At 40.1% G+C, this 18,013-nt stretch overlaps 1 protein-coding gene and 1 long non-coding RNA gene across 6 annotated transcripts in view; one reads left to right on the plus strand and one right to left on the minus strand.

Moving 5' to 3' along the window:
• Positions 1-18,013, minus strand: part of IL12RB2 (interleukin 12 receptor subunit beta 2) — a 36,779-nt gene that overhangs the window by 7,632 nt on the left and 11,134 nt on the right. For all 4 annotated transcript variants that reach the window (XM_043490752.1, XM_043490753.1, XM_038414926.2 and 1 more), the window contains 6 exons: positions 17,120-17,264; positions 11,747-11,826; positions 6,581-6,800; positions 5,213-5,404; positions 4,069-4,170; positions 3,828-3,983 (listed from right to left, as the gene is read on the minus strand). In XM_043490752.1, coding sequence (XP_043346687.1) covers positions 3,828-3,983; positions 4,069-4,170; positions 5,213-5,404; positions 6,581-6,800; positions 11,747-11,826; positions 17,120-17,264 — 895 coding nt within the window. The remainder of the gene's footprint in view (positions 1-3,827; positions 3,984-4,068; positions 4,171-5,212; positions 5,405-6,580; positions 6,801-11,746; positions 11,827-17,119; positions 17,265-18,013) is intronic.
• LOC122455506 lies at positions 1,443-17,740 on the plus strand. 2 transcript variants are annotated; one of them, XR_006273727.1, is made up of 4 exons: positions 2,592-2,938; positions 9,611-10,372; positions 17,547-17,561; positions 17,592-17,740. It is a non-coding gene; the product is annotated as an uncharacterized LOC122455506 (long non-coding RNA). The 2 variants fall into 2 exon arrangements; XR_006273728.1 differs by lacking the exons at positions 17,547-17,561; positions 17,592-17,740 and having other exon boundaries at positions 1,443-2,938; positions 9,611-9,972.

Consider the following 18,013-nt stretch of genomic DNA (forward strand, 5'->3'; position numbering starts at 1 on the left):
TGCCGCAGGAATAGTGGTGGGGCTAGAGCAGCTGCAAGGACCGGCAGCACTCTGTCCCTCCTCCTCTCCTAGGTATTTTTAGTAAAAGTCAGGGACAGGTTGTGGGTTTCCATTAATTTTTGTTTGTCTGTGACCTGTCTGTGACTTTTACTAAAAATCACCTTGTTCAATTGGTCCTTCAGCCCTTGTATAGATTGCACCAATCACAACACGTCTTCCATTCTTCTCATATCCTGGCCTCCCTTCTCCATGTACGGCCATGTCTTTCCACAATAAAATCTTCCCATATCTTTGGAGGTCGGCCGAGTGGTTGTTTCAGTTCCCATGGGTACCACTCAGCAACAGCTGCAGTCCATTGATTGTCAGTGAGCCTCGCTATATGCCCGGCCCATTGTGTTTTACTATGCCTGCTCTCAATAGCAACGTCTTCCACTTCACTCTGCTGTCTGATCACTTCTTTGGGGACTCATTTGCGGACTGAAATTCCCAGAATTCTTCATTGCCCTCTCCGTGACAGACAGTTGCTGCTCCTCTGACTTCATCACCGTCCATGTTTCACTGCCATACAACATTGCTGGCAGTACTGTTGAATTGAAGAGGCTGGCGAGTGTTGCTCTGTTGATTTTTCCTTAGAGAACATCCTTGATAGAACTGAATGCGCACCAGCCTGCTTTCTTTCTTCGCAAGAGTTCACCTTCCTGATCGTGGCGCATATTAATTTCTTGGCCCAAATAGACATATTGCTCAACTTCTATTTGTTATTGTTATCTGGGCTTTTGGCAAGGTATCAAACTGCATAAATTTAATTTTGGAGCAGTTAATTTTCAGTCTGATTTGGCTGTTTTTTGTGGTGTTCTCGCAGCATTTTCTGCAGTTTGATAGTATTTTTGGCTATCAACACTTACTAAAAATACTGTGACAAAATGTTAGCCTTACCAATGATTCATTACTGGTTTTTCTGTAAAAAAAAAAAAAAAAAAAATCCCTGCCCATAGCTCCACATGGATCAGAAGCCCCCAGATCACAAACTGGTCTGTTCACAGGATTAGGAGCTAGCTAATAGTTGCTCACTGAATAGATCCATAGTGAGTGTCATATATCTAAGCTTTTATTATTTTATTAAATCTCATCAAAATCCCTGTGGTAGCAAAACTACTCCTCAAACTGTGAACTTGGATGTAAATCAGTGCAGATGGTGGCATGTTTTCCTCTAGCCCAGTGGTTCTCAAACTTGTTCCACCGCTTGTGCAGGGAAAGCCCCTGGCGGGCCGGGCGGTTTGTTTACCTGCTGCATCCTCAGGTTTGGCCGATCGCGGCTCTCAGTGGCCGCGGTTCGCTGCTCCAGGCCAATGGGAGCTGCTGGAAGCGGCGCGGGCCGGGGGACAAACTGGCTGCCATTTCCAGCAGCTCCCATTGGCCTGGAGCAGCAAACCGCGGCCACTGGGAGCCGCGATCGGCCGAACCTGTGGACGCGGCAGGTAAACAAACTGGCCCGGCCCACCAAGGGCTTTCCCTGCACAAGCGACAGAACAAGTTTTGGGAACTGCTGTTCTAGACAATAGCTATCTTGTACTGCCCCGTTACAGTAGTACATGAACACCTCATAATCTTTTAATGTATTTATTCTTTCAACATCTGGTGAGGGAGGGAAGTAATACTGGCTTTTTTTTTTTTAAACTGACAGGATGTTGAGGCACAGAGAGGCTAAGTGACTTGCTCAAGGTCGTACAGGAATTCTGTCAGAGCAGGCAACTGAAGCTACATGTCTCAAGTCCTAAGCTAGTGCCCTAACCGCTGTCCTTCTCTGTGTTAGCTATTTCGGTAGAAATAAACTGCATTTACATAAGGAAGAAAAACAACTGGATAAAGCACAGAGGACAAAATTAAAAACTAAACTGGCTCCTATAAAATTACTTTAAAGGTGAATGAGAGTGTGTGGTTTTTTTTTTTTTTTTTTTTTTGCTTCTTTCCAATATATTTTTAAAAAAGGGCCTGAATGCATTTTCTCAGAAGGCTGTTGGGAGTAAGGGGGTGGGGAGTTGTTTTTTTTTTTTTTAATTGTGGAAGTGGTTTTTGCTTTTTTTTTTTTTTCTTTTCTCTTTCTTAGAAACAATAAATTGTCTCTCTATTGGCAGAATTCTTGGCTGCCTCAGAAATGTGAGCTGGAAGGGTTCTCGTTCCATAATGGAGGAGCCAGCAGGCCAAATCCTTATCCAAGAAGTTTTCTCCAATTCTTTAGTTAAAAGGGGTGTTGTTAAAAGAGAAAAAAAACCCATAGTTTTAAGCAGTGACTATAAACTGCTTCCTCTCTCAGGTTCCAATTCTGAAAACACTTACATTCTTAACTTCACTACTATGTACTGTCCCATTGATTTCAGTGGAACTACTCACAATAATAAAGTTAAATACATGAACCAGCAGCATCAAGGTCTCAATTAGGTTTCGCTTCCTTGGTATCTCTGATGTCATAAACTTACTAGTTCTCTGGTCACCCAAAATACCTGGGTAGATAAGACCTGAATTTCATTTAAAGGAAGTCGAAAGAAACATGTCTTCTAGGCCATCTTCATACATACTTAATGAGCAGAAGACCCACAGAGATCATGGAGATACTACAGACTGAGATTTGTGGCCTTCCCACAGTGATTAATTGACCTAATCTTACCCCCAGGTGCTGTCAATAAGAAACTTGAGAGCAGAGAAAAAAGTGGGATTTAGGGTTTGTTTTGTTTGGTTACAGTGTAAAAGATGAGTCTATATATGGTTTATAGCAGAAAATAGAATCAATAATGAAAAGCAGCTATGTAAAGACCAAGATGTGTAATTAGGGAGAAGATACTTGAGAGACACAGTGTTATAAAACAGTAAAGGACCTTGCAGTTGAAGTGATGCAAGTAGGAGTAAGGAGAACAGAGGGGCATGTATGGCTGCAACAGAGGTAAGTTTGTTTTTTTTTTTTTTGTATTAGTCTTGAGAACCTAGAAAGCATACAGAAGAATTAACACTATTGTGAGTATCCTACAGTACAATGATTACTAGATATTGCCTGATGATTGGATATTTTTATCCTCTGCATATTACTGGTTAGGGGTGAAAGATCACCCTTGCCTCAAAAGATGTTTGTGAGGTGACATTTTGAAAGGCATATTTGTGTTTTAAGAACTCTGTTGTTGCAGTGCCTGGATACAATTGAGAAAGGAATGTATATGGGTTTCTCTCTTCTGAGAGGGGGTGATGGATATAGGAATTAGTGTTCATGGGATAATAGATGATTTGCACAATAAGAAAGTGGTGTGTGTGTGTGTGTGTGTGTGTATATACACACACACACACACACACACACACACACACACACACACACACACACACACAATGTACTGCTTAAAAACTTCATTGGTATGTGTATATCCTGCATGATTTCTGCATAAATCTGTTACCTTATCCAATCTATAACTAAAAAGGACTACGTCAATTACTGTTTAAATAACTTTAAGTAGATAATTCAAGTGTAGCAGTGTGCACAGATATCAAATTGCATTAGTTTATTCTATTTTTGTCTTCCTAGTACAAGTGACACATTTTTTAAAAACTGACTCTCCAGTCCCTTCTGCAGATACTTTTAGTAGACAAGGGCCCAAACCAAAACCTGGAATCTGTTGGCTCCAACTCTGGGGAAGTTCAGCTCTCGAGCTAAGTCTTGTGGCTTTTGGGCTCATGTGTTTTCTGAATGCGCTTTTTCTCTTACCTAGAACTATGGGGTTCATATTTTCATATGTCCTGTATAAGAACAGGGTTTATGTTCTACTTATTTTTTGCCAGATACCTACCATAAACTTTAGGGCCTTCCTGTGAGTTTTTCTTCTGCAAGTATATATTGTAGTTAGTGATACCGCCCATTTGCTGGTGGCCTGGAATTTCTTCCGATGAAACGCAAACATCATCTCCTTTTACTGCTGTATAAACCTGGGGGCCAGCTGATGGTGCTGCAAAACACAAGATTTTCTTTTTAAGGACAAATGTTAAGGCTAGTTTAAAGAAAACATCTTAGACTGAATAGCCAGAGCTTGCCTTCCTGTTTCAAGTATCCTCTAGCTGAAGCCACTTTCCCGATTCTGTTCCTATAAAGTGCAAATACGTTGATGTCATAGCACACATCATGCTTTATGTTCTCTGAAACGAGAGAGATCGGATATGTGGTCAATTGAAATATTATTAACCCAACTAACCATCTAAAGTGGAGATTAGGCTTCAATTTTATTGTATGTATTCTTCAAATTGAGCAAGAGGCTCTTTATGTTCTCTTCTCTGGCAGCTTTGCATCATCTTTCTGTTTGTGTAAGTAGCTTTAATGTTTGTGAAAGATGTCAAGCTAACAGTCCTGAAGACCAAAGTCCTTTATATTGCCATGGAGTGGGTATAGCACAGGCCAACACAGTGGAAGAAAAGTCAAAAGTCTGAGTAAAATCTCTTCAAACATTTTTGGGAAAGCAAAGGAGGAAACAAGCTGTTACACGGTTCACAGCTTTAATATATATGATAGATGGCTGCTGTAGCAAAGCCAGATTGGAAGCAGTGCCAGTGATGGTCTCCTATCCCACATTCATAACCATGAAATATGAGCACCTTCCCACTAGAAGGGTCTCTGGGGGTTGTGAGATGCTGCTAGTAACTCACTCTGTTCCAGGAGAGTACAAAATAGTAGCATAAGCTTGCTTGTTGTTTTCTGATCTACTCCAGAGACAGCAGGGTCCTTACTCCTGAAAGGCCCAGCCAACAAGGTACAGTCCCAATACAGTATATTGGAAAGACTATTTATTGCCGTAAAAAGCAAAGTACTAATGCCTAGATGGTCCTTCAGCATACTTTGTACTGATTCTATGGTACTCATGGGATTAATGATAAAGTTGCCTTGTTAATCTGTTTCAGTGTTCAGACTTTGTGTAGCACTGTTCTTAAATCATCTGGAAGGACTACTACTTATGGAATGCGAGAGAACTGACACAGAACCGTCCATTTACCAGTTACAAACATACAAGGAGTCACTGACAATCTTAGTTGCACTAGGTTAGACAATTACATAGCAGCCACTAAATATTTTTTAAATATTATAACTGTTCATCTTGGTCTAGTAGAAATTAACAGTGAATCAGATGGTTCCTAACAAAGAGCTTTCTAATTGGAAGGAGAATTCACTTCTAAATTGTACAATTACCTGATATTGTTGTCGACAAATTGGATGCTGGAATTTTTATCCAGTTCAGATGGGGTTCAGGGCTATGTGTCTCTGCCCATTCCACTATATAGCCATTGATGAAGGCTGCGGATTCAATGGGAGGCTCCCAAATGACAAAGATGCTGTTATTCCCCATTGGTGTAACAGAGATGCTTTGTGGAGGAGGTAAATCTTAAAAAGGAGAAAAAAACACATAAAAGTTGCCTGTTACGCTCCCTTAAACAATATCACTTATTTGAATCTGTTAATCATGGGCTGTTGTATTTTGACTTGTAGATTGGATATGTGTCCTCTCACTGCAGTTGCTGCCTTTCTTCATCTTAGTGCTACATGGTGTACAGAATCCTTGATCAGAGGGAAAAGTTCTTTGTGCTAGTCTGATTACAACTAAGCTGCTAAAACAATGGGGTTTGTTTGTTTGGCTGTTTTTATTGCTATCTTGTATCATGGTACAGCAACCGGAGCAGTGCTAGCTTTACACCTTAATCCCCATGGTCTTCACATGGCTTCTACCTACCAACCATTCTAATAATGCCCATGCTTCCACCAAGAGTCTGGAACATGTGTGATCCACATAAGAGTAAAATTTTGCTTTCAGACACAGGGCCACATTACTCTCTTCTGCAGGGAAAAGATGTGGGAGGGAAGCTGGTGAGGAAGGTGGGTTAGGAAGTTTCTGTCTACCACTGAAGTATGACCATGTCACAGATCTGACCTTGGTACAACAAACATGGTTGAGTTGTGTCCATGCAACCGCTTTTTTCACAATACAGTCATGTATCAACTGTCTCTAGCCATCTCAGGCAGCCTAAGTAAAGAGGGCCTATATCAACACATTCTCAGCAGATATGCCGTACTGTGTCAGCTGGGGAGAGAGTGTCCAGAAACAGTAATGCAGAGCAGAATAAGCATCACGTGGAGTAATGCACCCTGTGAATATCCTACTGCAAAGTTAGGACAGGGCCCAGTAGGGGATCCTATCAATAGTTTAAAAATAAGCATTACTTCTGGACTACAAGAAGGCAACTATGTGCCAGCCTAGGCTGCAGAGAAGGATGAAACCTGGCTAGCTGAGTCCAGCTGCTGAATATTAACCATGATACGTGGACACAATGTGCTTAGAGCCAATCATATTGCTCATTAATTACAAACTCTAACAAATTATAGCATAGACAGCAAGCTTCATAAGCACTAATCTTAATTGTGTAAAGAAGTAACAGGGCTTTGAATGACCTTCTAGCTTAGGCTGCTGTAGCACAAAAGCTGAATACTTCAGAACACAGAGTTCTGCTCTGTTCAAAAGCAAGAGCCAATATTTCTCGTAACTCAAGCAGTAAAGGTGTTTACCTAAAATACTCAGATCAATAACGATGGATGTTGGAGGTGAGTTTCCTTTTGAATTATGAGCATAGACCATTATGTTATAATCCACCTTGGGGAGGACTATAGTGTAGTGGGTTTGTGTGGTAATGGTCTCGTTTGTTGTTCTAAGACTCGTCTGATTTAGTGCTTGAAAGTCCAGTATGTAATGCAGGATCTCTCCTCTTGCTTCTGACTTGCTCATAACCTGTGAAGAAATATATCTTATTACTTTCCCCCATTATTTTCCTGGCAAGATCACAAATATTCAAAAAGAGGAATTTACCAAAACTCTTAAGAACACCTTGCACTAGCACTGTTCAACTGAAATTAGTTAACTGAAGTGCTTCAAGAGACTTTGGAAAGTTTTCACATCTGCTCTTGGATAAAGATGTTGTTAGCTGTCTGAGAACTATACATCTTACCAAAAGCTATGGCTAGCAGTTCACAGGAGCATCTGGTGCTTTAAAATAGCCTGTGCATAATGCAAGTACAGTATAAAGGTCAATATAGTAATAATTAAACTCAACAGTAAAAGGTACAAAGCCTAAAAAAATTAGCATAAAAATACATGCCCGCAGAAGAGGCTGTAATAAATGACGGGGAATCATGTCTAGAAAAATGCATGAATTCAGATCAAATATTTGGAATATAATTGGGGTGTGTTTTTGTTTTTATATACATAAAGGCTTTTAATATTCAAGATGTACCAGAGTCTTCTACACAGTAACATTCTGTTTTTGATAATTCTGTAATTATGAAACAAATGTAGCAGCTATTAAAGAATCAGCATTGGATGTTAGAAAAGATATTATGAAGACTGGAGAAAGTTTACGAGGATCCTGCCATTTCCACTCTATCAAAAACAGCAATGAGCTCTTCCAGCAGAGACAAACAGAATGAGATACAGCAACCCTGGATGACCTTGTAAACTGGAGTAATAGTAATAGGATGAAATTTAATAGTGAGAAGTATAAGATCATGCATTTAGGGATTAATAACAAGAATTTTAGTTATAAGCTGGGGATGCATCAATTAGAAGTGACGGAGGAGGAGAAGGACCTTGGAGTATTGGTTGATCACAGGATGACTATAGCTGCCAATGTGATATGGCCATGAAAAAAGCTAATGCGGTCTTGGGATGCATTACGCGAGGTACTTCCATTAGAGATAAGGAGGTTTTAGTACCGTTATACAAGGCACTGGTGAGACCTCATCTGGAATACTGTGTGCAGTTCTGGTCTCCCATGTTTAAGAAGGATAAATTCAAACTGGAACAGGTACAGAGAAGGGTTACTAGTGTGATCCAAGGAGTGGAAAACCTGTCTTATGAAAGGAGACTTAAGGAGCTTGGCTTGTTTAGCCTAACCAAAAGAAGGTTGAGAGGAGATATGATTGCTCTCTATAAATATATCAGAGAGATAAATACCAGGAAGGGAAAGGAATTATTTAAGCTCAGCACCAATGTGGACACAAGAACAAATGGATATAAACTGGTCATCGGGAAGTTTAGACTTGAAATTAGACAAAGGTTTCTAACTATCAGAGGAGTGAAGTTTTGGAATAGCCTTCCAAGGAAGCAGTGGGGGCAAAAGACCTATCTGGCTTTCAGATTAAACTCAATAAATTTATGGAGGAGATGGTATGATGGGATAACATGATTTTGGCAATTAATTGATCTTTAAATATTCATGGTAAACAGGTCCAATGGCCTGTGATGGGATGTTAGATGGGATGGGATGGTGCAAGCCCCATCTATTGACGGAGAGTGCTGCAATTACACTGACATAGACGCCTCCCAAAGTAGCATCAGACTTACAATTTTTGTTTTTGTTTTTTTGCCTTTGCATCAAAAACAGAGACTTCAGCTTTTGTTATGTACTTTTGTTATGAACCTGCTATCTTCAGGTTTTTTTTAAAGAATCCATTTAGATGGCATAGGCATATCTTGGGTTTCTCTCTCTTTTTTTTTTTTTTTTTTAATTTATACGCAGACACTAGAGTGATCAAAGGGACACTACTCTGTAGCTCAGATACCAAATATGACCTACCTTAAATTTACAATCTGACAACATTCTCTAGTTCACTCATTTTTATTATTGTTCATAAGCCTGTTGCAATTTATACAACAAAATATATAGCAAAGATGTTGGCTAAAGTTCTATGGCCTGTGTTCTACAGGAGGTCAGGCTAAATGATCATCTAATGGTTCCTTCTGGCCTTAAAATCTTTGCCAAGATAAATACTAATTCTATGGCAGAGAACCTTAATTATATAGTGATCACAGAGTAATCTCCCTACTTGTTTATGATTTCTACAGCTTTGCAAAACTTTTAGCTCATAAATGAACTATTTGAAGAGCAATTATACCTTTAAGGAAAAGTCCTAGGGAACTCAGTAAGGCTGTACAGACCACTATAGGTCTTATCCCTACTACGGGATTTTATAGGTTGGTTTCAAATTATACAGAAAGGTTATCATTTGTTAAATTACTTTTCCTTAAGGAAAATAAAAATATAAAACTTTAATCCAGCTTTCCCTCTCTGTAGAGGAGAGGGATGGAAAGCTGGTATTTGTGGGACCTGTGGTAAATAATGATTTATGTCCTGGGTGGTGGTTCCATGGAGGCTAATGCACTTTGTTTCCCAGAGCTGTGTCCGTAAGCTAACAAACCTGAGATCAGCAATGTTAGTTGACTCCATTCAAAAACCCAGAAAAACAATGCAATTATTTGCTAGATAGCTTTGTGTGCATCTAAAATAACCCACTGTGTTTCTGCTTCTGCTCAAATGCATCTTCTACCAGGTAGCTACACGTAATTAAATTAACGCTTATGGCTAGGATTTTCAAAGGAGTTTAAGGTAGTTAGGCACCTAAACCCCATTCAATCAGATCAGTTCACTGGGAATTGGTCACCTAACTCCTCCTCCTTTGAAAATCCCCATTGCAAAGTTATGCCATTAGCTGCTACCTTAGCTTCACTTCAGCGCTGACAGGATTTTTTTTTTTTTTTTTAAGAAAATGATTCATTAGAGGCTGCTATCCAGGGACAAGGAGAGAGGGAGGGGAAATCCTGTCAATGAGAAATATAAAGAAGAAAAATCGCTGCTCATGTAATACCTGCAAAAAGATATTCTACCTGTGCTCCCCCTGCTGTGGAAAATTATTAATGAACACCATCTTGGGATCTGTGACAGTTCTGGAAGCACTGATTAGAACAATAGAAGTTGTAATTCCTAGATCTGTCTGTTTGCCTAATACAATGAAAGAAAACAGATTCTTGTGCCTCCTTGTATACAATCTCCTTGTTGTAAGTTTTTATAATATGAACATAGTACGCATGGGTTTTCGCTTGTCCATTAAAGGCTCGATTTCAAGCCCACTGTCCTCCATGTAGTCTTTCCATACAAGCCAATGAGCTTTGAATCAGGCCCTAATTCAGCATCTCCTCTGATGGCAGCTGGGAGAGCTGTCATTTTCTGGAAAAAATGTACCAGCACATCCTTCCTCCTTTCCAGGAAGGGGCATAGTCTGATCTAACACTTCTCTCATGTGCTTGTATTCCATATGAGAATAAAGAATTGGAAAACAAACTCAAGAAATTGGAACGACTTCAAGAACAGCTGCTGTGCCTACCAATTGTCACTACTGTGGTCTGTCGCTAACCTGAATGACAAACTGTTTGTTCAGTGTTTTTCACATCTTCCACATCTTGCTTCAGACCCTCAAGCTGCCTATTTTAAGTAACTCAGCCAGTGTTCCTTCAATACCCATTTCAAGGTGAGGTAACATTTTTCTGAGTCAGATAGTTATTTATAGTAATAGTCCTCTTTGCTAGAAAATGACACTTTGTATCAACAACTGTCCTTTAGTAACGAATTTCACTTCCTCCAGTTTCTGGAATAGAGGTAGGAAGGAAGTAAAGTAACACCATAGGCATTATTTGAGAGCTTATTGAGACTCGTTAACTGTAACTCATTATCAGAAATTAACCGGTCAGCAGTGGCACTTCATGTTGGAGAAGTTGAATATATTGCTTTTAATTAGCAGAAGCATATTTGTTGTGACTAGAAGTAGCAGCTACTGTGTCAATAACTTACCAGATACAAAGGAAGTGTTACTACTTCATATAACACAAGGACCTGGGAGTCACCCAATGAAATTAATAGGCAGCAGATTCAAAACAAACAGAAGGAAGTATGTCTTCACACAGCGCACACTCAACCTGTGGAACTTGTTGCTAGAGTAAGTTATGAAGGCCAAAACTATAACAGGATTCAAAAAAGAACTAGATAAACTCATGGAGGACAGGCCCATCAATGGCTATTAGCCAAGATGGTCAGGGCTGCAACCCCATGCTCTGAGTGTCCCTAGCCTCTGACTGCAAGAAGCTGGGAGTGGATGATGGAATGGAACGTTTGATGATTGTCTGTTCTGTTCATTCCCTCTGAAGCACCTGGCATTGGCCACTGTCGGAAGACAGCATACTGGGCTAGATGGACCATTGGTCTGACCCAGTGTGGCCATTCTGATGTTCTTAAATTTTGAAATTCCCCATGAAACTTTTTGCATTTTGGAAGATCCTCAGACTAAGATGATATAAATAACACCACAAAAGATATTTCAAAGTATGTCTCCCCACAGCAGGGATGAGAGTTGAAATGTTGGGGAGGGGGATGAGAACATGGGTATTGTCTCTCCTATCTCTGTGGAAGGAAGAGGGAAGTAGTGATGAAGAGCATCCCTTTTAAAGGAAAGGGGTGGGAAATCCTATCTGGGACACTTTTACTCTCCTGATCAGGTACTGCTACTCATACTCCATCCACTGGCAGGAAATGTTGGAACCCCAAAAACTCTTTAGCCAGGAACTGGCTCCTCTTCCTCCTCCCTCTTCACATTCCCCTGCCTGGTGAGTCTTTGCTGCACTGATCAAAGAGGAGAAGAAAACTCACAGATAGCTGAATTTCTTCTCCTTCTTGGTCAGTTCCCTTAAGAGAGGCAAGGAGGTAGCTCTCTCTCTGCTCTTAGCAGGGGAAGAGCAGCTGTGTTTTTCCTTGCTCTAAGCCCTTTCTCTTTAAACACGTGGTAAGACACAGTCCCGGCTTCAAACTTAACTATATGCCTTTAAATTCACTTAGATTAGTAAAATCTTACCTTCCAAAAGAGCGTGATCTTCTGTGTTTTGGAGTCCATATCCTGCCTTATGTACCAGACATCTAACAACCCACTTGGCACTGTTTGGGGGAGAAAAATGTATAGAGTTATGACTGCACTTTGATACAAATCTGCAAAATGTTGAAAGGTATGAGGGAAAACAAAACTAAACTGAAACAGAAATGTTTTTTAAATTGCACAAAACTATGCAGCCTAGAATCCCTGAAGGGACTCTTTTGAATTTTTCATCTATGTATAGTACTTAGTCTAGGGTGAGCGGCACTTTAGAAATGATTCTAGATGAATGGCAACATAGTACTAAGACAGGTAGGTTATGTTAGTGGTGTGATTAAGTACAAAAAACCCCCCAATATTCTAGGGCATCCATCCAAACCATAAAACTCTGATACATTCTTAAGGCTACATCCTGCCATCATTCGATTTATAATAGAGTGCTAACAAGATCAGCAGCTAATAGTTGCATAACACTTAGAGAGTTAAACCGTTTCACCACTAAACCAATTAAACTTGTGGTTATGCCACAGCACTCAAGCACTGGATGGTTTTTTATTCTTACTGGCGCAACATCGGCAAACTTTTCTGTGGCCACTCAAGACAGATCAACAGCTCCATAGATAACATTCTGATAGGGTTTTTCTTGTACGATTTATATCTGTGACTTTCTTTCTTGGTAGAAAGAGCACTAGATCTAAGCTCAATGGGAATATACTGTTTCTTATTATGTTACTGAAAATAATAAATGTTCATAATGATTAGTGGTGTCAAAAGTTGCAGCAGGCTCAAAGAAGAAAAATGTTAAAAAGACCTTTTAAGATTTAGCAGAAATAAGATATCTGATAAGCTTTGGCTAAAGTTTTTAACAAACCCACAATAGCAAAAATCAAGCAAATTGAGTGTGGAGAATGTCCACCAACTTTTGGCTTATGTGCTCAAGTAGTTCAAAATCAGAAAAGTAGCAAAATAAGAAGAAAAATAGTAAAACAAAAGATACTACAGACGGGGTCTTCAAAACTGATTTCACTAATGTATGCTGAAAGAAAAACATCACAACTCCAAATAAGAACAAATTGTTACTAATAACCCTAAAACAAAAGCAAGAGCTCTTGGACAAAGCTGACTGGAATGTGATTGGGACTGCATGCAAGGAGGAGATAAATTCTCAATATAAGCAATGCTAAGAACTGTTGCCCCGATCACCTGTAAATCTCCCACAAACTTATTAATCTTCGCTAGAGGAGGGAAAAAACTAAGATTTAGTTCTCCCAATTCTAAGCATTATTAGACAGTGAAAATAAATTAAATAAATTATTTGCTATTTGTTTTGGTTTTGTTTTTTTTCCAAAGAATCAAAAATAAATTTATCAAGCTCAAATATTCCTCCTTCAAGGCTATTTTCACATACATCCTATACAAGGTGCTTCAAAGAACACAAATTTCAGAATGGCGCTTAAATATAACATGTCCCATGGCAGGACCAGACCCTATAGAGACCTGAAAATAAGAAGCTTTTTAAAAAATGCATTCTTGTATTAAAAGCAGAGCTTTGAATTCTGCACATTAGTTATTTTAGGTAGTAATGTAGCCATTTTGTACCTGTGAATGAGAAGTCATTACTCCCATTGAGATCCGTTGTAATGAGGCTAGAGCATACTTGTTGATTAGTTTGAGATTCTTTTCAGAGTAGCAGCCGTGTTAGTCTGTATTCGCAAAAAGAAAAGGAGTACTTGTGGCACCTTAGAGACTAACAAATTTATTAGAGCATAAGCTTTCGTGAGCTACAGCTCACTTCATCGGATGCATTTGGTGGAAAAAACAGAGGAGAGATTTATATACACACACACACAGAGAACATGAAACAATGGGTTTATCATACACACTGTAAGGAGAGTGATCACTTAAGATAAGCCATCACCCACAGCAGGGGGGGGAAAGGAGGAAAACCTTCCATGGTGACAAGCAGGTAGGCTAATTCCAGCAGTTAACAAGAATATCAGAGGAACAGTGGGGGGTGGGGTGGGGGGGAGAAATACCATGGGGAAATAGTTTTACTTTGTGTAATGACTCATCCATTCCCAGTCTCTATTCAAGCCTAAATTAATTGTATCCAGTTTGCAAATTAATTCATCTCAGGCATTGGCACCCTGACAGCAGGATTGTCTGGCTATGTAGACTCCCTCCTCAGGCCCTTCGTTACCAGCACTCCCAGCTATCTTCGAGACACCACCGATTTCCTGAGGAAACTACAGTCCATTGGTGATCTTCCTAAAAACACCATCCTAGCCACTATGGATGTAGAAGCCCTCTACACCAACATTCCACACAAAGATGGACTACAAGCCGTCAGGAACAGTATCCCCGATACTGTCACGGCTAACCTGGTGGCAGAACTTTGTGACTTTGTCCTGACCCATAACTATTTCACATTTGGTGACAATGTATACCTTCAAATCAGCGGCACTGCGATGGGTACCCACATGGCCTCACAGTATGCCAACATTTTTATGGCTGACTTAGAACAACGCTTCCTCAGCTCTCGTCCCCTAATGCCCCTACTCTACTTGCGCTACATTGATGACATCTTCATCATCTGGACCCATGGAAAAGAAGCTCTTGAGGAATTCCACCATGATTTCAACAATTTCCATCCCACCATCAACCTCAGCCTGGACCAGTCCACACAAGAGATCCACTTCTTGGACACTACGGTGCTAATAAGCGATGGTCACATAAACACCACCCTATATCGGAAACCTACTGACCGCTATTCCTACCTACATGCCTCTAGCTTTCATCCAGATCATACCACTCGATCCATTGTCTACAGCCAAGCGCTACGATATAACCGCATTTGCTCCAACCCCTCAGACAGAGACAAACACCTACAAGATCTCTATCATGCATTCCTACAACTACAATACCCACCTGCTGAAGTGAAGAAACAGATTGACAGAGCCAGAAGAGTACCCAGAAGTCACCTACTACAGGACAGGCCCAAAAAGAAAATAACAGAACGCCACTAGCCATCACCTTCAGCCCCCAACTAAAACCTCTCCAACGCATCATCAAGGATCTACAACCTATCCTGAAGGACGAGCCATCGCTCTCTCAGATCTTGGGAGATAGACCAGTCCTTGCTTACAGACAGCCCCCCAATCTGAAGCAAATACTCACCAGCAACCACACACCACACAACAGAACCACTAACCCAGGAACCTATCCTTGCAACAAAGCCCGTTGCCAACTCTGTCCACATATCTATTCAGGGGATACCATCATAGGGCCTAATCACATCAGCCACACTATCAGAGGCTCGTTCACCTGCGCATCTACCAATGTGATATATGCCATCATGTGCCAGCAATGCCCCTCTGCCATGTACATTGGCCAAACTGGACAGTCTCTACGTAAAAGAATGAATGGACACAAATCAGACGTCAAGAATTATAACATTCAAAAACCAGTTGGAGAACACTTCAATCTCTCTGGTCACTCGATCACAGACCTAAGAGTGGCTATACTTCAACAAAAAAGCTTCAAAAACAGACTCCAACGAGAGACTGCTGAATTGGAATTAATTTGCAAACTGGATACAATTAACTTAGGCTTGAATAGAGACTGGGAATGGATGAGTCATTACACAAAGTAAAACTATTTCCCCATGGTATTTCTCCCCCCCCCCCCACCCCCCACTGTTCCTCTGATATTCTTGTTAACTGCTGGAATTAGCCTACCTGCTTGTCACCATGGAAGGTTTTCCTCCTTTCCCCCCCCTGCTGTGGGTGATGGCTTATCTTAAGTGATCACTCTCCTTACAGTGTGTATGATAAACCCATTGTTTCATGTTCTCTGTGTGTGTGTATATCAATCTCTCCTCTGTTTTTTCCACCAAATGCATCCGATGAAGTGAGCTGTAGCTCACGAAAGCTTATGCTCTAATAAATTTGTTAGTCTCTAAGGTGCCACAAGTACTCCTTTTCTTTTTGAGATTCTTATTTCACATTTAGCTGGGAAAAAGACAAAATGCTTTTCCCCGCCCTAACTGAAATCCTAACATTTAACTGAAATACTATAGCAACCCAATGTGCGTACAAAGGGTTACAAGAAGGAAATTGTTAGTGGGGAGAAAAGTTCACACTTCTCTCTTGCATCAGTCAATGCTTCATACAGAAACTGATGCTGTCAATGGTGGTAAATTGCATGAGTCACAGTAAGATCCAGTAGGTTTTATAATAACTTACAAATATATCAAAGGTCTGTGTAAGATCAAAGGAGTTGGTGCCAAACTAACACAACTTTGGGAGACAAACTTCTGAGAAGTTTTCTTCTTTAAGAAGAACTGAAAATCCTGTACTATTTCATAGGGGATAATTTGAAGTCAAGCAAGCAAACACGACACGATAGTGAGCATCACACATCTTATATTAGAGCTGGCACAAACTGATTAATACTAATTCTCTTTATGGTCTTACTATGTGTTCCTGGAAACTGTCACCTGTTCCTACAATATGGAATAGTGGCAAGATCTCCTGTTCACATCACACTTTATTGTGTGTTTGACTGTCAGAACACATGGGCAGATTCTGCTCTGTTACAATAGTGTAAGTCTGAAGTGACTCCATTGACTTCTGGATAGAGCTGTTGAGAAATTTTCCAACAGAACATTTTTCCATCCGAAAATGTCAATTTGGTTCAATCAAAATGTTCCACAGAAATATGTCAAGTTAGTTGAAACTGACAACAGAAACCAGGCAGGTTTCTAATGGAAGCCTGCCTGGATTTCTTGTCACCATTCTTGGCCTCTTGGAGCCCACCTGGTAGGCTGATCGGTAGCTGAGAGCTTGAAAGTCCTTTCAGGGGTGCAGCTCCTTGGCAAACTCTGCTCCCAGGTTTGTGGCTCATTGGCAGTCCGGGCTTCAAGGGTCCCCAGCTCCAGGGCAGTATGTCAGGCAGACAAGCCCCAGAACCAGGGCTTCCAGGTTCTCAGCTCCTCAGCATTCTTAGGAGTCCTGGCTCCTGGGCTTCAAGAGCCTCGGAAACATTTCAAAAAGAAAAGCTGAAGTTTTATTTCATTTTGATAATAAACAACATTTCTGGAATTACTGTTTTGCAGGAAACTTCAGAAATTTAATTTTTGTTCCATTTCCAAATGAATTATTTTTTTCTGACATTTTGGAATTTCCCAATGAACAGGAATTCCAGTTTCCAACTAGCTCTACTTTTGAATTTACATGGCCGTAACTGACGGTAGAATCTGCCCCACACTTTGCATTTATTAATATTAAACTGTTCTCAAACAATTTCTAAATACATGTTAGACAATGGATTAACGTGGCAAACTGCATATTTTATTACCTGCTTCTGGAGTTTGTTTTCGAAATGTGCTCCAGTCACTCCATATTCCTCTGTTAGGGTGAAATTTGCAGCAAACCTGAAATTCATATTCTGTATGTGGCTTCAGATCATGTAGATTGTATCTTGTAGAATTTAAAGTTTCAACCTTTAATGGCATTAAATGTAAAGCATATGTAATGTTAAACTTAAGAGGAAATAAAGATTCAATGAAGTAATGCTCTGAATTATGGATAATTTATATTATGCCTGAAGCCTGTATTGTTACCCAGGGTTTTCAGAACCCAAAGCAGTGGTAACTTAACGGTCTTATTTAGGTAGTGTCAGGAATAAATCAATGGGGACAGCTCCTCCGTTTGATAATGGGTACAAACATGAGTGCTTTTACCTAAATCTACCTTTTTTTTTTTTTTTTTTTTTTCCCAATTAGGTCTTAATATATATTGTTGCACAAAAATATATGCTGTCACAGTAGGTTCCGAGTACCCCAAGCCCAGTTATCCAAAGTCTGAGATGGTTCTGAGTGATCACCAGTCAGGCTTCGGGAGCCCTTCTTCTGTCTGATTGGGAGTTTAGGTGTCAGCTCCTTGCCTGAAGACAAGTTTCCTTGAACTGCTCCAAGGCGCATTATTTATCTAACATTTTATAGCTAACTTAAATAAAGCACATAACTCATAGTGACTCCTAGTGGGTCACCATAGTAACTCCTGATGGTTCACTAATTTTCTAGTTTTACCAAACTGCTCATTACTGCAGTACTGTCAAGTTCTGGGGTTACTCACTGAAATATCAATTTGGGAGTTACAGCTATCCTCACGTAGCAAAAAAAATATATATAATGCTTAAAACCAATGGCAAACTAATTCAGTGCAACCCTGAATAACCTTTTCAAAAAGA

The sequence above is a fragment of the Dermochelys coriacea genome, chromosome 8 (assembly GCF_009764565.3).
Source record: "Dermochelys coriacea isolate rDerCor1 chromosome 8, rDerCor1.pri.v4, whole genome shotgun sequence".
Classification (NCBI taxonomy): domain Eukaryota; kingdom Metazoa; phylum Chordata; order Testudines; family Dermochelyidae; genus Dermochelys; species Dermochelys coriacea.